Below are 24,991 nucleotides of genomic sequence, written 5' to 3'. Positions count from 1 at the left end.
GTGTATGTGAGAGAGAAGGGGCAGAAACACCACAGAAACAGAGAAGGCGTAAAGTAGCCCCAGAAAGCTATGGAGCATGACTCGCCCGAAGAAAAAGCTGAGAGAGAGCTTTTGATAAAGTGCTGGCTTTTTAAAGAGGACTGGAACTGTAAGCAAAGAAGCTATCTTATATTTGGTTTCTACTGTGTTCACGGAACCAAGGCTTTGTAAATAAACAAGAGTGCATCAAAGAAATCCCTGACTCCATCATCTTTTCTCCTCCTAACCAAAACAACCCATAAGAGCCTGTAAACTGTCTAAGAGGGATCAAGAAGGGGGTAACAACATACAATTATTTATTAAAAAGGAGCTCCTATCATCCAGGTATTTCTAGACAATTTTTAAATACACAGCACTAAAATAAAATCCATAATAGGAATACTTTTCTTAAAATTATATTTTATAAAATCCTATTTTAATGTTTATTTAGAGGTTAAATTATTGCTAGGTACACTAACCTTACTGTACTGAGTTTGCAATTCCAAAAGTACACTGTATGAGAGGAAGATGCTAGCTAGAAACAAACATGACATTGACCAGTATATTTATTCTGTTGAAACTGACAGAACCAAATAAACAAACAGTGACAATGGTGAAAAGTAATTTAGTTTAAAAATACTACAGAAGTTGAAGCAAGGGACTGGAGTGGCACATCAGTGTCTAATTGAAGGCAGAAAAGGCGAAAGGACTAAGGGAGAGGGGGATTAAAGGTAACAGAGTGGATCAGGCGGCCTGACCTCCCAGTAACAGTTTTAGGATCCATAGATCTCTGGGCATACTCACACAGGGTGCCAACTCTTGTCCTTCCCAAACCTTGCCCCCCTGTATCCCTCAATGGCTACACAGCTTGTATGAGGCCTTTACTCACACTCTTGGCACTGTGAGCCACTTCCTGGTCCGTGCAAAGATGCAGGCCAGGGAAGGAAGCGAGTCACGGGACAAGTACCCCCATTTTTTTTTATCCCTCTCAAGGGATGCTTTTCCCCCCTGGCCCTCCCCAAACTGGTCCTTCCGGAGGCTGCACTTCCACCTCCCATGGCAGGGGCAAAGAACAGCACTACGGTATGCAACCATTAAGGGCAGCAACCACAGAGTAACCGCTCCACTTAGCTGGGGCGGCGGGGGGGCAGGCACAGCTCTCCACTCCCTTTGCACCAGCGGCCGGAAAGGAGGCGCACCGTGGGACTAGAGTAGCCAGATGGCCGCAGCAACCGACTACCTGCTCAGCCATAGCCAGAGCCTGCCCACAGCGCGGAAGAGCCTGCGGCGTAGCGCAGCCCCGCCCTCAAGCGTTAACTCCTCCCAACCGCCGCCGCCGCTCGTTCTCCCCCCACCTCCTTATTCCTCAAGGGCGGGGCGGCAGGAGCCGGTAACTGTCGCGCATGGGCGCTGGGCTTTTTCAACGCTGGGCGCTCGCGCGGGGTGTCAGAGCCTTGCTGCGGCTGCAGCGCCATTCTCCTCTCTCCCCATCCCCTAGGATTAGAGCGGGCGCGCCCCCCTCCTCCCTTCTGGCTGCTGCAGCCCTGCGTTGTATGACTGGGAGGTTCCTGAGTGCGAGGCATGAAGCTGAGTAAAGCCCAGTATGATGAAATAGCCCAGTTCCTGGGGCACGTGCAGCCCACCAGACAGAGCCTGAGGAAGCTGAAGGAGAGATTCCCTAGGTAAGTCTGTCTCCACTCCACAGCCCTGGACTGCCACCCTGTGCCAGTGCAGCCCCCACTCCTCTGGGCTTATGGGGTGGCCTGCAATCTCCATGCGTGGATTATAGGAGCTAGATCTTGTTTCTAAGGGCAGCCCTGCATGGTGGTTTTCTGCGTGGTACAAAATTCTACATGGTTCAAAATCACACACACACACACACCCATCGTGTAGCATACAGTCATCTAGGGGGTAATGTCTGTCTTGTGTGAGCTGATGGGGGAACAAAATAAAGGATGCCCCCAAATAAGAGGCCTCTGTTACCCTATGTGAACCCCCAAACTCCAGATGGATCCAATTGCCTGAGTGAGCCATCATTGCCTTGATCCCTGACTTGGGGGGAATTGAGGCAGAATCCTACTTGGGATGGTATTTCCCTTCCCTTCTAGTACAGGGACAGGAATGGCCAGCAGACCCTGCTGTAACTTTTCTCTACACATCATGCCACTGTTGGGTTGGTTGAAGGCCCAGTCAAGGATCACCTGCTTAGATGAGCATTAACCAATCTCACCTTCTGATATTGCTACAGTTAAGATCACCAACACAGTCAGGTAAATACCTACTTGGATAAAACTGAAGAGCATGGATGATACGAGTTGGGCCTCATTTCTTGCATTTACTTTCTGCTAGCTATGATAGAGGTCATGTTTGTTAACATTCAGGAGGCTGCAAAGCTCATCTCCTTTCCCAGGCTTTTGGGAAGGGGGTTGATGATATGAGGTGATAGTGACAGCCATGTGGGATTTACTTATGCTTTCTGGATATTTAGGACTATATTCTCAGTGCTTTATGTAGGCATAACGTTTGTTGGGGGGGTGGTTTACAATTTGCTGTTTTTGTGAAGATGGTACCTGTTGTGGAGAGCTTCTCCCGTCGGCGAGGGTACTCCACCTCCCTGAGAGGTGGCAGCTATATGGACAGGAGAAGTCCTCCCATTGACACAGCACTATCTAAACTGGGGAATAGGTCAGTATAACTACGTCACTATGGGATGGGGATTTTAGACACACCTGAGCAATGTAGTTATACTGACATAAGTTCCTAGTGTAGACCAAGCCTTAGTGTTGGTGAATTACTCCAAAGTAATGGTCTTTCCCTGGCCTAAATGTATTTCTCTGCAGAAAATAAATTGTGCAACGCCAACTTCTCTGAACCTCTCTACCAATATGCTTCAACACTGAGCTGGATGGACTACCTCTATGAGTAAGAGGGTAGTTCAGCCTCCCTTCTCATTCTCTCATTGACCTCTGCTGAGGTAGCAAATAAAAATGCACATTGGGTTGCATTTTTTTGTGACGATGACAGCTGTCCACTGGGATTTATTAATCACCAAGCTGGAAGTTGGGAAAATCATTCAACTGAAAATTCCATGAAAGGACTTTCAAATATCTGGCTTCCATTTCAGTTACAAAGCAAGATCCCACCTCCCTCCCAAATTTAATATTTAAAAATAAATGAAAATAGTTTTTCAGCATTTGAGACCCCCGAAGTAGCTGCAGAGATTGTAGAGATTGGAGTCCACTTAGCCCACTAGGTCTGGTCTACATTAAAACGTTAGCTTGGCTTAAGTATGTCACTCAGGGGTTGTGAAAAATGTCATGTTCTGTGTGATGTAATTAAGTCAAATTAAGCCCCTGGTATAGACACAGCTAAATTGATGAAAAAATTCTGTTGCTGTTGTGTCTGCACTACAGCAGCGCCACTACAGCTGTGCCGCTATAGCATTCTAGTGCTGACATACCCCTTGTAGAGTTAGCTGTAGAATGAGGGAATGTCTACACTTAAAACGCTACAGCGGCACAGCTGTAGCTGCACCACTGTAGTACTTTACTGTGGACACAGATTACAGCAATGGGAGGGATTCTCCTGTCACTGTAGTGAATCCACATCCCCGAGAGGAAGTAGCTAGGCTGATGGAAGAATTCTTCCATTGACTTAGTACTGTCTACACTGGAGGTTAGGTTGGCATAGCTATGTCTCTCAGGGGTATGGATATTTCACACCTCTGAAAGAAGTAGCTATGCTGATGTAAAGTTTCAGTGTACACCAGCCCTCAATCTTCAACAAGTTTTCCCTTTCATCTATTTACAAAACCCTGGATCATCCCAGACCTGGTCTATGCACACAACTTGCACCAATTTAATTAAATCAGTTTAACATCACACCTTTAGGTAAACTGATGCAATTTGGATTGTGGACTGTCTAATCTGTTATGAATGTTCATACACAAAATTGCACTGGTTCAACATGTTGATTTAACATCACACAGACTTTCAAACACATTCAGGAACTTTCTGTTCACCTCCCCACATATCATTTACTAGGTACTTTGATCCTACAAATCTATATATGTGCAATGGGGGTGTCATGAGTTGCATACTACAGAACTACAGCATGGGGGGAGAGGGAATATGTTTTATGTTTTAAATTGCCAATTACACTCCATTTTGTTAGAGTGGAGGGTGCAGTGCTGCCGTTCCATAGACTATGTCCTTAATTCAAAAATCCAACAAGCCAAGGTAATAGCCAATAAAAAAAATCACCCCTTAACCTTTTCTTGATTAAGAAAAATAAATTGAGCTCCTTGGAACTTTTACTGTAAGGCATGGATCCATAGATGATTCTTGTGACTCTTCTTTGAATCCTCTCCAATTTTTCAATATCCTTCTTGAATTGTGGACACTAGAAATGGGTACAGTATTCCAGTAGTGGACACACCAGTGCCAAACACAGAGATAATATAACCTCCCTTCTCCTACTCGACAGTCTCTTCTTTTTGTATTCAAAGATCACATTAGTTTTTAGGCAGCGTTTGCTCTGGGAGCTCATATTCATCTGATTATCCACCGTGATCCCAAATCTTTTTCAGTCTCTGCTTTCCAGGATAGACATTTGTCTATACTGAAATGCATATTGTTTGTATGTGCCCAGATTACTTAATAATCCAGATTTCTCTGTATTAGTGATCTACCCTCTTCATTATTTACCAGTTCCCCCAATCTTTTTGTCATCTGCAAATTTTATCAGTGATTATTTTATCTTTTCTTTCAGATTATTGATAAAAATGGTAAATAGAATATGTCTAAGAAACATTCCCTGTGAGATTCCACTAGAAACACACATGCTCAATGATGATTCCCTGTTTACAATTAAATGTTGAGACCCTGATAGCTACTTTTTAATCCAGTTAATGTATGCCATGTTGATTTTTGTGGTCCTCTAGTTTCTTAATTAAAATGTCAAGCGGTGCCAAGTCATATGCATAGGTATACATCAGCGCTATTACCTCTATCAACCACATTTGTCATCTCATTAAAATATATATAAATCAAGTTAGTACACTCTCCTCCTCTTTTTCCAGCATCATCACTACCACCCAGAGCTTTCTCGCTGTTTTGCGATGGGAGGGTGAGGGTTCCTGTTGTTTTACCTCTCCCAGCCTCCTTTTATTTTGTAAAGGAAGAAATGAGGAGTGTTGTCTTTCTCATGAGTAGCATCAGTCCCTGGGTCATTTGCTGCCTGGGAAAGTTCTAAGCAACAGCAGAGTAAAATTGACATGATTCTTGTCAGTTTCACCGCTACTCATGGGTTTCTGAATAGTAGCAGAAAGTGAAAGTGAGTGGGTTGGGGGGAGATTGGGAAAGCTTGATAAGTTGTAGAGGTAGTGGGCTGTTTGTTTTCAGATTTAAGAAAACAGCAGCATAACAGTTTGTGCTTGCACTTGGAAGGCTGTCTTGGCATTTGTAAGGACTTATAAGCATTGTTATTAAAATATGAAATTTTAAATGACAGGAAAAATTCATAGCTAAAACCCCCTCCTTCTCTGCTCCTCCTTACCACTTGCTGGGGACATTTTCCTGGTGGCTCTTAGTGAGTGAATTTTTCATGCCTTGTTTACACAAATGATGTCAGTGATTTCAATGGGACTACTCACTCGTGAGGAAAAAGCAGGATTCGGCCCTCAGGTAGATATGTAAACCTAAGCAGTCATTGTATGTTTCAATTCTATCTTTAAAAGTGGCAACTCTTTGCATTAGTGCACCAATTTATTTGGAATATATACCATCTCCAGCAGCCTACACAAATACTAGTTTCCTTGAGAGGTTTTAATTTTTTTCTATCTGTGAGCCTTCAAACTCAATACCATCATTTATGGGTGACAATTTGTTAGTCTCTAAGGTGCCACAAGTACTCCTTTTCTTTTTGCGAATACAGATTAACATGGCTGCTACTCTGAAGCCTGACTACTGTTTTGCTTTGCCAATAGTATTTGGAGCAAAAGCTAATATAATTTAAAATTTAACTTGCACTTCAAGCTACATTTAGCTAAGCACGTAGATGGCCTGAGAATATGGGATGAGGTCTTAGTCAGTTGGAGGCTTGAAAAATTCTGGATAAACTTACTGAAATCTTGTATGTCGTAACAACCAATTACAATGAACTCTATTACAGTCAAAATAACTTTATAGGAAGTGAATTAGAATATAAGTCCCCAATTACTTGAGTAAGTTGCAATGTGGAAATTGTAACTTTTGTTATAAAGAAGCCTTTTGTTAAAAGGCTGAATGCTGACTTGAATCTGGGAGGGTGTTTTAATCTACATTTTAGCCATGAGGTAGAATATACGTATGACTGAGAATGTGACTCTAAGTGAAACTTATTCAGCAAGGTGGGATATGGCTTCCCAATAGCTATTGTATATAAGTAACCCTGCACAAGCGTGCATACAATTTGTGTTTAATGCTAAAATGCAAAGTCTCTTTTCAAGACTTAACCTGAACTTTTTACTACATATGCAAGACAAGTTTCATGGAAATGACCAAAATCCATGTGAGACTGCAGTAGTACACAGCCAAAATGAAAGTTGTGCTTACCTCACTCTAGAAGAGTTAATGAGGAAGAAGAAAGCTTGAAGGCTTATTTTTTGGGTGAAGTATGAATTTTTTCTCTTAAAGGTTTGTTTGTTTTTTGCTTTTACATTTGTGGTGTAGATTTGCCCATACTTGAAGGGGGTAAGAACATTGGGTTGAAGACTTTTTATTTTATTTTCCTCTCTCTGTCTATTCTGAGATGTATGCAGGGTTGTTATAGCTGAGATGTGACATCTATAGCTTATTTCTTTTGCTAGTTCATCTCTGCAAAGAGCAGTACTTGTTACAATAGTGAAATGTTCAACTATGATGGCTATGGAGCAGGAACTGTCACGTGGGGAAGCATCTGAATTGTAGCAGTCATATTGGCTAGGTAAAGAGCGAGTCTTTCTTGTCCTGAGGAATTTGTACAATAACAAATGTGTTAAAATCAGCTCATGCCTTTATTCAAAGCCCATTGAAATTGGTGGGATTTAATGGAAGTATAAAGACAACAGTATCTTGTTGAAGCATATCTGGAAATAAATTCCCTAGAAATGTGCTATACTTCAAAATAGGTGCACTTGTCTTAAATACGGAGGAAAGAATAAACTTGTTAAAGGAATAGACTAATTAGGCTCTTTTTGGTGGTCACAACATACTTTAATGTAATGCTTTGTAAAGTTATATATATGTTGTAGTAATCATATTTAGTAGTATAGTAATATGACTGTTGTAGCACTTTTGTCCTTTGCGATATTTCATCGTGTAGCAACTTTGGTGTCCTCTGAAAGACAAACAGATGTCTGTAGATTTAAAGGCCAGATTATTGTGACTGTTGAGTAGGGATGGCATGGAAGATTTAACACTGACCATATGTGATTTTTTTTAATTGACTCATGGATTTTGGGCTATTGTTATAGTCATATTTCGTGTAGCGAAGGACTATAATGGTAAAAATGGTAATTCTGATTGTACTTCAGGGACAATTACTTATAGTATCATTCTTCTGATGTCTGAAAACAAGTTCAGGTTAAGAGTTTTACGGGAAGAAGAGATTTGGTACCTCATAGTGAAAAATATTCTATTCATGTGATAGCTTTGTGGACAATCATAGTCTAAGCTATATTACAATGGCACAATAAATTGCTGAATACACTGTCTACTGAATATGACCTCACCATGAAAAATTTGATGCATTAGAGTAGGAAAGGTTGGAATATATCAACCTTAGCTGACAAGGGACTTTGAATTTTGACCTAATACAGATGACCTCTGTGTGCAATAAAAGTGAGCTTAATCTCCAGGTCAAGGTAGAGGTGAATGGCAGGGCAATGTGGAAAAGCTTGTGCTGGGTCTGGATGGATCATACCTAGCAAGCAGAGGAATAGAAATCTTAGTTTTTAGGATCACCAGATGGTTATTTACTTTGTTAGCTCAGCTCTGTTCTCCACCATGAACCAAAATGTATCTAAGCACAGCTGACACTCTAGCTGCAGTAGACCAACTTGTTCAATTGTTTGTCTGAGTAAAAGGTATGAGATATGTGTGTTTTGCTCTGATATGTCATTGACTAGCAAAGCTAAATATACAGTGTTCTCATAGCATGTAGAAAAGAAGGTGTCAGATATTACCTTATTGAATTAAAAAAAAAATCTTTATTCCTTTGACAGCCAGCCTATCTTTGGAACACATGAAGTTTATTCCTAAATGGCTTTTCCCTTTAGCAGAAATTCAATTAAAGGAGTTGTGTTGATATATTTCACAGGGATTGAATAATACAAAGGGAATGTGTCCTTGTGAGTGCTCTATTCCTCTAGAAGGTATTTGTTCAAATGAGCGCCATTATACAAGAAAAAGTTTTAGACGCTCTGTAGGTTACATAATAAAGAGGCCATATCTATAAAATGGTATATATGTGTTTACTGTAAAAATGAGAATTGTTTTTATTTTATTTAGCCAAATTAAATCCACTAGCTAATATTCTAGGAGAGTCCTATCTTACTAATACGCTAATGATGTACACCCCGAACATTGAATACTTTACACAGACAATAGTGATGGTTTTGTGTGGTGGTGTGTGTTTCTTGTTTGATTTTTTTTAAATCAGCCAGGAGGAAAAAAAAGTTTGAGACTCTAATGGAAGGAACCTCTACTCATTTAATAGAGCCTGCAAAATATATTTTCCAGGACTGATCAGCTCTGAAGGCTCTAGAGGTTTGATGATTGGAATGGCAGGAAATCACGCTTTCAGGACATAACGAATTGACTAGGCCATCCATCATTTGTTAGCATGTGCTGAAACGCAGGGTTTGTGTGCAGAGGCCTGTGATTTAGTAAATACTTGGGAGATGAATAGAGCTTACACACAAGGGAAGATATTGCTGTCCTTCAGCAGCCTTAGACAGATTCCTGCTGAGAAGGCCGTCTGACAGCAGCTCATCAGTAACTGGCCTGTCACAGTCAGTGATGCCCACAAACCATTGCCAGTATATTAAATGCATTTTTAATATCTGCTTCAGTAGATTTAATGAAGAGAATTTAGTTTCCATACACTGATCACTGCTTCCTCAAGTGTTTTAAAGCATTGACTGTAGCACTTGCAAGAAAGGGAACTGTGTTGATACCTGGGAGAGCTGATTGAAAAGGAAAGTTAAACAAAATGATACACAAACAAAATAAGTCATTAACTGAGCAGTCATGTTACAGTGAAACAAAAATGATTGTTCGAAAAAGTCAACATAGTCTTATCTGCTCTACCTGCTAGGAGACCATGGCCTGCTGTACTGGAGGGAGCGATATAGAGGTGGAAAGAGAGAGAGATGTGCACAATGGTTCTGTTTCTAGTGTGGCTGGCCTGACTAAAAATCAGGACAGCTTTCCCTGAGCTTTCAGATTTTAGTACTTGAACCAAAGGGCAATGCTTTGTGGAAGATGATGGGTGTATGTGAGAAGTATTGGAAGAGATTTTGTTTTTAATGATTCTTCAAAGAATCTTGTTGATGAACATTTTACCATAGCACTGGAAGAATTAAACTAATGTGCGGGGAGAAGCAAGTTGAGTAGTAGGATAAAAATTTGCCAAGTTACCTACATAAATTGCAAGGTTTATCATGGATCATTTAAAATATTGACCTTTTATATTTTTTTTAAGTCCATGTTAACCTTGTACCAAACGCTGGGCTCTTTGCTATCCCGTAGATTAGAAAAATACTTGGTTACTACGGTTCAGAATTTAAATGTTTAAAATCTCATTGCTATTTGTGTTTCCTGGGAATTTTGAGGAAAAACTGCTATTTATGTAAAGTACACGTGTAGTAGTCTTGTTCATCTAATGAATTTCAGTGCTGACAGTGTTCACTACAAAACTATAAGATATTATTTTCCCGCTTGCTTTTTTTTTTTTTTTTTTTTTTAAATTCTCTGGAATATACTCCATATTCACAGAAGAGGAAACATCTACAGACTGGGATCTATAAATTTTATTCCTGTATGTGTCAAAACAGTAATGTATTAAACGCAATTATTATAAAAATTTAAGACGTCTTAAATACACTTACATTTTTATAACACATGGCAATATTAAATAATACATTTCCTTGTTAGCATCTGTTTGCCATCATGGTTGGCAAGACCTATGATTTATTGCCTAAATTAATGACCAAGACCATTTTGGTCTTGATATATGCTCCTAAGCTTATCATATCACTAAGTAAAATAAAATGTATGCTCTTGTGACAGTCGTTTTTGTAATTGTTTATCCTTCTAAGTGTCCTATTCAGTGAAAGCAGCATAATAGTCTGCAATCTGAAAATAATCTTAGAAAGCTAAATTGTATTTCATGTAAATGAATAGTTGGTAAGGATTTCAGTGAGAATTTATAATACAGTCACTTTTTTTTTTTCTCTATTTCCACTTTTACCTTATTATTTTAGTGGCAATCCACCAGAAGAAAGTTTGAGGAAACAATGTCTGTCTTAGAGTCAGTGTTACTAACACATCTGATCAACTCCTGCGCACTGAAGATGAAATTTTGGTCCCTTTAGAGATGATGGCAAAACTACCATTGACTTGAGTGGGGCCAAGATTTCACCCTATATATTAAGTTCTGCCATGTTTTTGGCTTTTAGCAACTACAACCTCTTATTGGTCCTGTGAAGACATTCTCTCATTTTTTTGCTTTGACCCCTCTCCTTGAGAGGGAAGAGAGTACAGAATACCTGGGACCTGTTCTAAAAGATGGCCACCTTTTTATGAGGGGAATCTACCACCCAGTCCAACCAGTACTACAGAAAACATTGCTTTATGCTGGAGATCTCTTGAGCTACCACCCAGTATCCAGTCTCCCTTTTCTAAGCAAGATAAATTTAGAAGCTAGCAATAAACAATCACCAATGCCACTTTCTTGGACTAGGCTCTGGTGGATGACCTCCTCTTATACATAGAAAAGGAAAATACATCCATACCCAGCCTCTGTCAGGTGTCTCAGTAGCATTTGGTACCATTGGTCACCAGACATTCCTGCCCTGCCTCCAAGAAACAGCAGGAATGAACAAAAATGCCCTGAAATGGCACAGGTCCTTCTCAGGCAGTCCAAGGTGGTGATAGGGGCAACTTATTCCTTCACCTGCGGCATCCTACTGGCTTAATCAAATTCCCCATGTTTCACAACACATATAAAACTGTTTGGAGAACTGGTGAGACAACATGAACAAAAGTGCCAGCAGCATGCAAATAATGCCTTCAGTCATAGTGATGAGCGTTTTCACTCATATTATTTCATGAACTCATCATTGCAATAGGATGCCCAAGTAGCAATGGTGAGACAAAGCACCCGCTTCTATCTGTGCTGGCTAGACTGCACACCATCCTATCAGATGCAAACCCGCTAATGAGTTTTTTCACGTTTGTTTTATTATTGCGACTCTTTATAGGAGTGAAATTACATATTCTGATAAAGCTAAAGTTGGTAGAGATGCTACAGCTCATCTGCTTAGAATAGGTGGTCATGAACACCTCAGACTAGTGATCTGCTCCTTGCACTGGCTCCCCATGGAAGGAAGTTCATGTCAACTTCTGAGATTCAGAATCGTCTATGAAATTTTCTCTCTCCCACTTTCCATGGCTTCCTACTGCACTGTGTTCCACTGGAACAATGAAACTGTCAGTCAATAAAGAGAGGCTCATGAATGCAGGAGACGGAACTTTTGCAGGAGCTGTCCCTAGATCGTAGGTGGGCAAACTGTGGCCCATGGGCCCGTCCTTCCTGGCCCTTGAGCTCCCGGCCGGGGAGGCTAGCCCTGGACCCCTCCCCTGCTGTCCCCCCCTCTTCTGCAGTTGTGCTGCCGCGTGGGCAGCACAGCTTGCGCCCGCCCACCTCCCAGGCTTTCCCATAAGCCTGTTCTGCTGCTCTGGTAAGAAGGCGTGGGGAGGGCGGTTGGATAAGGAGCAGAAGGTCCTGGGGGGCCGTTGGGACAGGGAACAGTTGGATGGGGTGGAGGTTTTTTGGGAGGGACGGTCAGGGGGTTTGGATAAGGGATGGGGTCCCGGGAGGGGGCAGTCGGGACAAGGAGCAGGGGTCTTGGATGGGTCGGGGGTTCTGGGGGGAGCAGTCAGGGGGCAGGAAGTGGGAGGGGACGGATAGAGGGCGGGGGCCAGGCTGTTTGGGGAAGCACAGCCTTCCTTACACAGCCCTCCATACCATTTCGCAACCCGGATGTGGCCCTTGGGCCAAAAAGTTTGCCCACCCCTGACCTAGACTATGGAACTCCTGCAAAAGACAAGCTGCAAAAAAGGCTAATATGATTCTGGGGTGTATTAACAGGAGGGTTGTATGTAAGACATAGGAGGTAATTGTCGTCCTTTACTCAGCACTGGTGAGGCCTCAGCTGAAGTATTGTGTCCAGCTCTGGGCAGTAAATTTAGGAAGGATGTGGAGAAATTGGAGGGAGTCCAGAGGAGAGCAACAAAAATGATAAAATAGGTTTAGAAATGTTAAAAGAAACTCATGTTTAAAAAGAATGAGGGGGGACCTGATAAGTCTTCCAATATGCTCAAGCGCTGTTCCAAAGAGGACAGATATCAATTGTTCTCCATCTCCACTGAAGGTAGGACAAGAAGTAATGGGCTTAATCTGTAGCAAGGGACGTTTAAAATAGATATTAGGAAAAACTTTCTCATGGTAAGAGTAGTGAATCTCTGGAATAGGCTTCCAAGGGAGATTGTAAAGTCTCCATCATTAGAAGCTTTTAAAAACAGGTTGGACAAATGCATGTCTGGGATGGTTTACGTTTACTTCATCCTGCTCAGGGTATGGACTTGATGATTTCTTGAGGCACCTTCCAGCCTTACATTTCTATGATTCTATGGTCATAGAACTCTGGATATTTTAAGAGCTAAATGAAAAACACAGATGATATAAAGAAATGAAAACCTGTAAACTAATCAAGCTATTTCTCCTACAGGCTAAGAAGAAAGGGATTTGTATTTTTAAATACTTGGCAGACACTCTAGTGGTTGGAGTACCTGGATAGTTTGTGTTTTCAGTCTGACAAATAAACTGATACTTACATGAGAAATATGTTTATACATTATTCTGTTTTCAGATTAGAAATGCAACCTCTTAATCATTAAATTTAATTCCCCAAAAATGGAGGGGTAGAGGGAGGCGGTGGCACCGTTTTTCACGTATCTCTGTTGAATTTCTTTGTCATCGGCAATCTATGAGAGAATGATAGGCTTTTATAGAAAAGATCTCTGTTTAGTTTAAATAATTTTTCTAGTAGTCCAGTGTGACCTCTGGGTTTATCCTTTTCATAGGCAGGAGTCCTGTTGGCCATCCAGTGCATACAATTTCTGGCCTTCCTGCTAAGACAGAAGATCAAACTGTATGTTCAAAATTTACACTAGGAACCTGGAATCACTCTGAACTCCTCTAGTGACATCTGAAAATTCTTCCTCTTCATAGTTGGTTAGATTTTTTATTTGTTTTTCCTCTCAATATTTGCTACATATTGATAACAATAGATTCGGTTTAATTTATAGAATTCATTGCTTGTCTGTCTTTCCTTACCAAAAATAATCCATATGCAAAGTCTCACTAACATTTTTACCTTGGGTCAGGATGTTTATTGTAAGCACTATTTAAAATCATTAAAATATTCAGTAGAAAACTAAGTGCTTAGCATAGTGTGCTGCTGACTACTAAATGCAAGTAAAACACTACACAGACATGGAAACCATTTGTTATGTTTTAGTATATGAAGCAATAGCTGTGTAAACTTTAACCTTGTAATTTTGTGCGTTCCACTTTGTCATGTAGCTGTAAAAGGTAATCAAAATAAATCATGAACAAATATTTTTCTAGGGCTTTCTAGTGCTTTCAGAAGTGGAGCTTGATCCATGAAATTTTAGTAAGCATATTAAATAATACAATATGATGTGCACCATGTCAGTTCTGATAAATTATTTTGTATATGATGTTTATACAACATGTTGAGCTGCTATGTGAACAGCTTAATGATTATAAATTATGTTAATCTTTCTTGCCATATTTACTTTTTGTTAAAATCGTAGTGTATTTTCAAATGGTATATTTTTTTTCAGATAATGGGTAGATATAAGAAAGTTGTAGGTCATCTCCAAGATGGTATGACAGTGATCCAAGGTTCCTCAGCTGTGCAGTGTACATAACACAGATGTTGGGAGAGTCATCTGTCAGCTATGCCTCTCCTATGGAGTTAAAGTTCTAGAGGGAAAAGAATTCGACACAGTGCTGTCACTGTTACATTTTCACAATAGAAGAGCATGCAAATATTGAACCTCCTGCTTAGCTGTAGTGCCCTGTCTAATGTCTGTGCTGGTTAGAATAAAAAAATAGTGGGTGCATCTAGGACTCATAGATCTGACAAAGGTCATGCTATGCTGGGCATTTGAATTGGAAATTGTCTGGACTTAGATTTTATAAAGCTCCCACTGTTGTCGGGGAACGTTTCAGCAGGGTTTTGTCCCTGGAGAGGCCTCTTAGGCCCTTTTCTGTCCTATGAATGAATTTAGATGTGAGGGTTTCTCCTGCCTTAAAACTGTTAAGTTCATTTTGCATACATCCCCAGAGAGAAAAAACTGGCAGATGCTTTTGTCTTGGAAGTGTTTAAAAGAAAACTGCAGAACAGGAACAAGAGAGAGAAGGGGCCCTATGTGGAGTCCCAGAACATTTTGGAAATGGCCAATATGCAGTTTTCATCAGTACTAAGGCGGGGCGCAATATGGTGCCTGTAGCTCATTAGGGAATATGAATGTTGATTAAGCATACTCCCAGGCTTTGAAATTCTGAAAGCAGTGTCAGAATAATGGATGTTGAGCAAATGTCAAGCATTTGTTAATTTCTCTGTTATTTGGAGTTTATCTACCATGATCAATCAAATAAACTAGTGCTTCTCTGTTGTGGCATGTGTCATTGATATGGTGATTAGGTGGCTAGAGAGTCCTTCTGTTTTTTTCCAGGTAACAGATTACATATAAACAGTCAACATTAACATAAAGATTTTTTTGTGATTGGTTTAGTGAAAACTGGTACATTAACAAAGTACTTTGTGGTACCAAGAAAAATTGAGTTTCATGTTTATTTCCACTACAGTTAACAGATTTTTAAATATCCCTTTTCATTCCTGCAATTTTCAAATTGCTGCTTAAAAACAAAACACCATTTTTGACATCCCTGTTTTTACTGGAGAACTGGATTGAAAGTCTCAATTTAAGAAGCAGAGGTATTGAATTTCACAGAGTACTTTCCCGTAAGTGTTTAACAGGAGAAATGAGTTAACTTAGTTATCAGTATCAGAGAAATTCAAATAGTCTGACCAAAAATCCCTTCTCTGAATTCTCATTTTCCAGTCTCCTGCCTTTTGTGATGTCATGGTCTCTCTAATTCTGCAGTTTTCCGAAGAGTCTTGTAGCATATTAAGACCTGATATTTCTAATGTAAAGAACAAACCGAAAAAATAACAGCTTTTCAGGTCTTTTATACATCATAAAGCAACTAAGGCCGCAATCACTTTTATTTCTCTGTGGGTCACCTTTATAAGTGTAAAATGGCTAAGTTTTAAAACCATCTTGTGATTTTTGCAAAGGAGTATATAGAAGTTAGGTGTCCAGGTCCCACTGATTTTCAGTTAAGTTTGAGTGCCCACCTTCTTTAGGCTCCATTTGAAAATCGTAGCCTCTGTGTACGCACTTAAAACAAAACAACCCATGCATAGACTTTTGACTGTATTTTGACAATTCCACTATCAAATTATAAAATTTGAACAATCATGTGACTTGAGTATTGTAAATTGAGCTAATCCCATGTTTAACAGTAATTTTGGATGTTAGGTTTCCCTTGTCCCTGTCTCCGCCCCCTCTTTCTTTCAACACTGCCTTTGCCTCTTGCTTCTTCAAAGTTCAAAATTCCCCCAAGCCAGTGGCTCATCAGACTGAAGCAATTAAGGCAGACTGTTTCATAGCCAACAGTGCACAAGAGAGCAATGTGGCCAGCATCACATCTGATCACCTTTGAGTGCCCTAGCCTGATAGACCATAGGGCATTTTGCAGCTGGATGAAATTGAGATTTCCTTTCAGTGTTCTATCATGCAAGACTCAACCCCACAGCCTTCTGGGTTGTAGTCAGTCAACTTACCCACTCAGCCACCTATTCTTGGGTTAGTGGAATTCTGGCAGTTCAGACAGGTAGCATGGCTGGCCTCCACGTGAAGTTAGAAAATACTTGCATTCAGGGTAACTTCTTTCATCTAGTCCGTGGATTAGGTTTCCAATAGAATTCTTATTCTTTTGCACCCTTACATAGGGGGAAAGTACTGTGATCATGTCACTTTAAAGAGAGGGGTGCAAAGGGTACTCAGGAGTGCTTTAAGAAGTGTATACATCTTAGGGTTTTTTAGATTGGGGGTTGGAAATAAAATGAAATAAAAACTGCAGGGGAGAGTTGTATCATGTCATGAATCACTTTCTCGGATGTTCTCTGTAAATTCTTACTGCTAGGTGTGTAGCTTGTGTGAAAGTGACATTTTAAAAATATATAATGCAGGTCTAAGGAACAGTTTGGATTTTACGACCTCTTATTCTTCATAGATTAATAGGTATTAAGGTCAGAAGGGACCATTATGATCATCTAGTCCAACCTCCTGCACAACTTCATATTATCTGCCACATTTTTAGTGGGAAGGAAGTGTTGTGGGATTCAGTTTCTTATCCCTGCTTGTGGAGGTGGAAGCAAACTTTCTAAAGTGTATGCTCTTCCTACATCTGTAAGGTAACACACTGTAAAGGGATAACATAAAAATAAAGTAGCAAAATATCACACTGCTCTAGCAGTTTGTGAGGAGGTATTAATTAATTAAATTTAATATATGGTTAGCTTTGTAATCCTAAATTTTCAGCTGTAAACATGGTTTTCTTTCTTTAAATATTTAACTTTATAAAATAGACATGACTTAAAATTGTACTTGTGTTATACACAGCAATGGGGAAAAAATAACTTCCAGACTTGGTTAGAACTACATATTATTTTAATTATATACTGAAGATTATCATCTTTTATAGAAACCATCAGTAAAACATTAACTTTTTAAAATTAACTGCTTATAATGGTGTCATTAAAAACTTTGATGACTTTTTAGGTGTTCATTTGTACCTGGAGATAGTTATGTAACACATGCAAATGTTAAATACGGTAGCAGCAGGAGGCCAATGGCATTAATAGTCATTTATATAATGAAAGCCACCTGGCTGTTTTTATAATTAATTGCTTGTAAATACTAAATTTAAAAATAATTTATAGTTTTCTAAATGTGATTATATACTTATAGCAAATGTGTTTTGGGGTTATTTTTAAGGATTTTTAATTGGCACATATGTTTTTATACAGGCCAAAGTATTTTTCTAATTTTTAAATTTAAATGTAAGGTCCAATTATCTTTAGAGTTGAAGTTAATAAGTATGAAAGGAAAAATATGCTTCTGAAAACTGGTGCATTTATCATTTTGGTGGCTAGTATATGGCTGAATTAAAGGAGGAAAAATAATAGGTTATGTGCTCAGATCAGATTTAAAGGGAAAAAAGTAAGGGAGACTATCAAGTGAAATTACTTTCTCATTTTGCATAAAGCAAATTAAGTCTATATATTATCACAAATCTCCAATAGTCCTTATCAGATGGGCTGAGATATCGTGATCTGAAACTGTGCTGTTGAGGGAGCCATATAATTGCCCTAACAGATAGATGGAAATGAAAACATGGGAAGATTCTGTCAAATGATTCTCGCAATCACAATCTGAGTACAATGTGGTCCCATTACTGTAATTTATAGGCCTCAACTCTGACCTGGAAGATGGTCACCACTGCCATAAAAAACACAATGCTACAAGTCTCTGAGCCTGTATCAGCTGACTCGAGCTCATGGCGTTCGGGCTGCGGGATTATAAAATTCCTGTGTAAATGCTTGGGCTGGAGCCCAGGCTCTGAGACCTACCCTTCTTGCACGATTTCAGAGCCCAGATTCCAGTGTCTAACTACACTACAATTTTATAGCTCTGCAGCCCGAGCCCCATGAGCCTGACTCAGCTGACCTGGGCCAGCCGCTGCTGTCTTTGATTGCAGTGGAGATATGTCCTGAGAGTAACTCAATCTCCCTGAACATTCAGTCTTTGGCTACTCTGCTTTAACTGCCACTTAGTGTTCATTGTAATTATAGTCTTTATGCTGCAAGACAACCTGGAAGCTGAAATAAGACCACCAAACTCTGTTCACACAGACCACTGAATACCCATCATCAGAGGGCAATGATTTTTTTATTTCACTGCCATTTTAAAACAAATCTTCAGAAGGAAATACTAAAATTAAGTGCTGGTCAAGTTGAGGATAGAAATATAAATGTTGATGGAATAGGTAGGAGTAATGTGCATCAGTTGATCATGCACTTTTGGAGCCATACTCTCAGTCGATTGGCAGATTACAATGTCAAGATATAAAACTGTAATTAAAAAAAATTGCTTATGCTGTTTACTTATTTCTGTCCTATGCTGAGTTTGGACAATGACTTCCTGTATTTTAATCAATTTAATGTCTCCTGCAGGCATAGTGGATGTAGTGGATTGGACATGGAGCTGGGTGTAAGGCAACTGTGCCCAGCTCTGTCTCTGAGTTTGTCTGTACCTTGGGCAAGTCAGAAAACCTGTCTATCTCTATTACACCATCTCTAAAATGAGGGTATAAATGCGTACCCAACTTTGTAAAACACTTTATGTTCTGTTGATGAAAAATGCTTGTCAGCTTTGTCCCTCAATACTCTGCTGCCATTTCTGGTGGTAGTATTATTATGGCGCAGCCCAAAACTGGATTCCAAATACTGAGCACATATGTATAAGTCACACACAAACCTGTTTCCACTGTAACTTTTAAACAATCTGAATATTGGGAAAACTGTTTGCCAGTTTCATATTTAAACACACAGACGTGGGATTTCATAGGGATAGTGATTTCTCACTCTTATGGCTTCATAGTGCTGCAATAGTCAAGCATATTTACCCACTCTATATTGGAATATTTAATAATTCTATTATTGTGGTGCCTAGGAACCTCAACTAAGATCAGGATCCTATTGTATAAGGCATTGTACACACATAGTGTAAGAGACAGTCTCTGTCCTGAAGAGTTTACAGTCAAAATAGACATGGTAGACAAAGGGCTGAGGAGAAAGGATATAACATGTGAACAGTATGATGATTTACTAATCTCAGGTTAGTTCCATGACTTCTCCACCCTTCCCCCTCCCAATTTTATGATGGGATTTTGTTAGGTGGGGATTAGCTGAAAGGAGAGAGGTTTTACTTAAAAATTTGATGAAAGAGCAATTACTGCAAAAAACCTCTTCATGATTTCCATGTTCTAAATGTAGATTCAACAAATAGCCTACCATTTAACTTTGATAAGGTCTACCAAAATTATATTTCTATTTTCAGCACGCATTATCAAAAATAGGCCGGCAAGTCCATTCACTTAAGAAGTTACACAATATTATATTCTGTTTGTGTGACTTTCTTGTCTGTTTTCACAATTGCATTTTTAATTGTACTTTTAATTGGTGTTTATCCTTTTCATTTAGCGTCTAACTGTGTGTTCTATGAAATACTACTCTTGTCTCCATGCACGCATGTGTATGCAAACATGCACATAAAATTACATCTTCTCTTGATGACTTGCCGTTTTTTCCCTTTTTTTTTTGGAGATTACAAAATACCTCAGTGAGTTATAATCTTGTATGTTTTTAAGTTTACAGTTCTTTTACTGTGACTGTTGAATGGTAATCCTGAACATCATTTCTTGTGATGTGGCTGAAAGTTGAGGGAATATAACACAGGAGAACTAGCATTATGTTACCTGTTCACTGCCTCTGCTGATAATCTGCATTTACTCCGGCAATTTTAGATCTGCATTTTATTTTCTTTATTTGTATTTGATAAAGACTGTTCATATTGGAGTTGCCTTAAAATATATTGTCCATTTAAAGAAGACACCAAAAAAATGAGCTGTCCACAGGAAGAATTGGTGCTCTGGAGGAATTTCTAAAATCTTTCTAAATGAAAAATCATTCAAACAGTATCTAATACTGGCAATTTTCCTCTGTCTTCAGTTAGAACTTATTGGCCAACCAGGTCAGACGTTATTAAAGTTCAAGTGGCCCAGTGGGGAAACTAATGGCCTTGTGGTACTATGAATTTTAAATGCTGCCATTTCTATGTTTTGCACCATTATCTGTTTTCACACGTCACTAAATTGTATAGAAGTTGTTAGACCAACTTCAGTGTCAAGGTTATAGGAGTGATATCTGTTTGCAAGTATCCTTCTCAGAGCTTTGTCATAGGGTTAGCCTCACACTATTGGATATAAGCAGTAAGATTACATGCATGCGCGCGCACACACACAGAGTTTGCTGCTTTTATTGAATAGTATGAGGCTACAGTGTTGGGTATGTTTTTGTCAAACTATTTTAATTCATGCAAGTCAGTTTATCATCCCTACCAGAGCTATAGAATCTATTAGTGCTCAATTCACAGAAACATTTATAACAGTTGCATAATTAGAAGTGCTTGATAAAATATCCTCTGAATTAAGAAAAGGAGTACTTGTGGCACCTTAGAGACTAACCAATTTATTTGAGCATGAGCTTTCGTGAGAGAGTAACACGGCTGTTACTCTGAAACCTTTGAATTAAGCTACTGTGTGTTTTAATGAAGCTAATTTTGGTGAATTTCAGAATGGAGTGATACTTTTAGTTTTGCAGATGAATAGCTGAGTTTAAACCTCATCTTGATTTTAAATTTAATATAAGCTAATACTGAAAGTACCATACCAGGCTGCAGCAAGTGGTTCCGGACAAATAATATATGTTGTTTTAATGCTATAATACAATTATAAGACGTGTATTTTTCAAATAGCACTGTCTTCGTTGGGAATTAGAAAGCCAAAGTATTGTCTACTAATGATATTTCATCATACCAAAAACTTCTTATGCTCTGGTATTCAGATTTTGTTAAACTATTCCATGCTTTGGAGAAAATTGGAGAAAATCTCTAAGTGCTGGTCTGTTTTAGAAAAGTTGCAAATCCTTCATTTGGACACTGAAACTGGTTTAAACCTTGCTTAAATTGATTTAGCTTAAATCAGTACAGGTGAGTTTGGCAATAATAATAACTGGCAAATAAGAACTTAGACAAGAACTAGTTTTCAGGGTGTTTGTTTTTGTTTGTTTGTTTTTTGTCAGGGGGTCACAAATGTATTAAACCTTTAGTGTATTTCCTAAAAGCAGCAGCAAAAAGATGGGGTAAGGCCCTGCCACGCACAGCTGTCAGTGGCTTCCCTACGCTTTTCTTAGTTCACAAATGTAGAGCATCATAGCATATGCTGGGCCTGCCTTATTCCTAAGCCTGACCACAGCTCAGGGCCCCATCTAGATTTCTGCAGTAGCCAATGACAGATCAACAAAAGGCCTCTTTCTGCTCTTTTATGGACAGGCTAGCCAGTTCCAGCACCTGAAAGTAGCTCTGTAAATTAACCAAAGGTAGCCTCTCTCACCTAGGAGGACCACTGTGGACTGGCAGCTATTATGGGCCACCCAGGCGTGTAAATCTGCTGACTCTTAGCCTCCATCCTACAATCTGGGCTGGCTATGAAACACCTTCCTCCCCCACTGAACCGGTGTAACAAGGCCTATTTTAAAATTGTTTTATTGATATTTATATTGCAGGGATTTCTAGAGGCTAAGCAAGTGGAGGGCCCATTGTGATAGGCACTGTGCAAATGTATAGAAAATGACAGTCCCTGCTCCAAAGAAACGACAGTCTGAAAGAAAAGACATAATAGTGGCTAAGACGTATTGGTGCAATTTCTCTAATATAGATCAGCTCTCAGGAAATGTTAAAGAAATATAAATAACTGTGAAAATTTCCTCCTGGGGTCAAATTATTCCTTTGAGAAACACTTAAAGGAAAAATGGATAGTGTTTACTCAAAATTATGCACATAAGAAACTGAATTTTACCCATCCTTTACCAGCCCCTTCCATGAATTTATGTTCAGTTCATGTACAATCATGGGATATCCTCCTCATAATCAACAAGAATTTACCATGCATGATAATGTTGACCTTGTAAAGTTATGTTAAATGCAGCAACCCCTTCTATACATGAATACTCCCTTGGAGGGGAAAGTGATTCAGATAAGATAAGAGAGACTTGCGATTGCTGGTGAGTGTCTCTAAGCAGAGCTCAAGTGATTGCCCCACTCTTCCCTCCTCACCCACTGCAGCTGTGCAGGTTTGTTGTGGGCTTCTACAAAATTCTCAGAGCCACTTCTTCCCCTGCTTATACTCAAATTGAGGATGATTTATCAAACTCTGCAAATCAAAACTTCGTTTCCTGTTCAGGGTTTTTTATTCCTATGGAAGAAATTATTTGGCCTATTGTTACTACAGTAATGTTACCTTTCAAAATGAGTGCCTATGAAATTTTCCACTGTACATAAGGTTTACAGTATAGCAATAGTATTGTTTGCAGGGTGAATAAAAATCAATGATTTTTTTTAAAAAATCAACTTTTTTGTATTTAAATCAGATTTTTTTGATAGGTTTTTTCCTCAAAAAATATTTTATCTAAAGATAGTATTAATTAAGATACATTATAGCTCAACAATATCTCATCATGGAATAGGGATTATAAATTCCAATTATATAGTATGAGACAATATATTCGTGTAATGTTTAAGAAAAGTTTTGTAAATGAATTCCAATAGTTCATCGATTAGGGACCCAATCTTATAAGGTTCCAGGGGCTTCTGTATAGATTATTTAGGTTAATCTTTCTGTCTACCCGATGGGACTCAGTGCTCAGTCTAGAAGATACCATCAGAGATGCTTAGTTTTGCAATTTTAAAACTGGGTTTGTGTCTTCAGAAATAACATGCTTGTTAACAGCAAAAATAAATATATAGAGGTGAGAAATAACAGACAAACCCTATAGTCCCTCTGCAAATTTGTGTACACAGAGTCAATCCCTTACCTCTCTCTAAAAGTGAAAAGTTTCAAAAAGTTCAATGAATAGAAGATTGTTGGGGGCGGAATAGATCTGGATAAGGAGAAGAAGTCTGGAGATAAATGTGAGAAGGGAGCGACAGGCAGTAGAAACAAAAGTGAAACTGTTTGTTTGAGCAGCATATTCTAGAAGTCTTGAGGTCTTTCTGAACATAGCCATCATTGATTTGAGACGTATCATACCATTCTCTCACTAGAAGGGAAAACCTATTATGGCAATAGGCCGTAAAAGAGACCCAATTTGGGAATATTTTAATGAAGTTCCTCTACCTGTGGGTAAGACAGGCAAGCATGCAAAATACAGTGTAACAAAGAAATGTCAGGCCTGGTTACACGGATGGAACAACATCATGAGAAGTGTTCCTTTCGTCATCTTCAACGCAGCTTTTTCCTGAGAAGGAACATGTCTGACCATGAAGAATCTTCAGGTTGGTAAACTTTATTTCATACTTCTTTCTTAAGGACTGCCTGTCTTCCTTCTGGACTATTCTTGAATTCTCATGTTTGAGCAAAAAATATAGTTGTTACTCTATGGTACTATCATTTTAAAAGCAGTTGAACTAAAAAATAAATAGCTGAAATAGGCAGATCTTCCTTTTACAATTTCACCTTTAAAGTAGTACTGAGTGTCAGTGAATGCAATGAGTAGTAGTAAATGAGAGGTATGGTAATAGTAATTAAATAACTGCATTGACTTATTTTGTTTGGGAGAATCCATCCTCAACATACAGGATTCTGAAAACTATCCACCTTCAAGATCACCATCATTTTCTGTCATATCGGAGGTATCTGCCAATGATAGTGTTTGTCACATAGCCACAGTATATTATCTGTAGCAAAAAGAAGAAAAATCTCCATCATCCAGAAACAACCATAGATAATTTTGTGTTAAGAACCAGCGGATAACAAAAAGAGGTAATTGATGAAAAAATTGCCTGGTTTGTTTATGCAACAAATTTTCCTTTCTGTATGATTGAGAACCCACAGTTCATTAACATGGTTCAGTCATTAAGGCCAGGATACAGTCCACCCAGCAGAGCAGACGTCGCAAACAGATTGCTGGATAAAGTTTATGAAAGAGAAATTGAGCAGTCTGCAAAAGGTCTAGATAGTAAAATTGTTAACCTGAGTCTTGATGGACGGAGCAATGTCCACAATAATCCTGTTGTACGTGCTTGTGTGACAACAGAAGGAGGAAATGTCTTCCTTACAGAAACAATTGATACATCAGGAAATGCGCACACAGCAGAATACTTACAAGAAGTAGCAGTCAAAGCTATAAAAAACTGAAAAAAAATTCAAATGTATAGTACGCAGCTGGTCACAGACAACGCTGCAAATGTATCCAAGATGAGAAGAAATTATTTAGAAGAGAGTGATGAGCCCCAAGATAATAACATACGGTTGCAGGGCTCATTTGATGCACCTCCTAGCCAAAGACTTCAGTCTTCCAGAAATAAAGACTAATGTTACTGAAATTGCAAAATACTTCCATAACAACCACTTTGCAGCAGCTGCTCTGAAAAAAAGTGGGAGGAACCAAGCTAACTCTTCCACAAGACATAGAACTCGGTAGTGGACTGTTTTGAGCGCTGTATCAAGAACAGGCCTGATCTGATGACAGGTTGAACAAAATTGTGAAAAATAGATGGCACTGTCACAGCCAAAGTTCTCAACATTGGGCTTAAGCGAAATGTTGAACATAGGTTGAGTCCCTGAAGTCTATTTCTGTAGCCTTGAACAAAATGCAGGGAAATAGCTG

General features: G+C 39.1%; 1 protein-coding gene across 3 annotated transcripts in view; it reads left to right on the top strand.

Moving 5' to 3' along the window:
- The first annotated feature begins 1,461 nt into the window (after positions 1–1,461).
- CDIN1 (CDAN1 interacting nuclease 1) overlaps positions 1,462–24,991 on the top strand; it is a 182,198-nt gene continuing 158,668 nt past the window's right edge. For all 3 annotated transcript variants that reach the window (XM_077818946.1, XM_077818945.1, XM_077818944.1), the window contains exon 1: positions 1,462–1,700. In XM_077818946.1, coding sequence (XP_077675072.1) covers positions 1,600–1,700 — 101 coding nt within the window. In that variant the 5' untranslated portion in view covers positions 1,462–1,599. The remainder of the gene's footprint in view (positions 1,701–24,991) is intronic.

The sequence above is a fragment of the Eretmochelys imbricata genome, chromosome 6 (genome assembly GCF_965152235.1).
Source record: "Eretmochelys imbricata isolate rEreImb1 chromosome 6, rEreImb1.hap1, whole genome shotgun sequence".
Taxonomy (NCBI): Eukaryota; Metazoa; Chordata; order Testudines; family Cheloniidae; genus Eretmochelys; species Eretmochelys imbricata.
The sequence above is the reverse complement of the archived record's forward strand: the minus strand, read 5'-3'. Positions and strand labels throughout refer to the sequence as shown.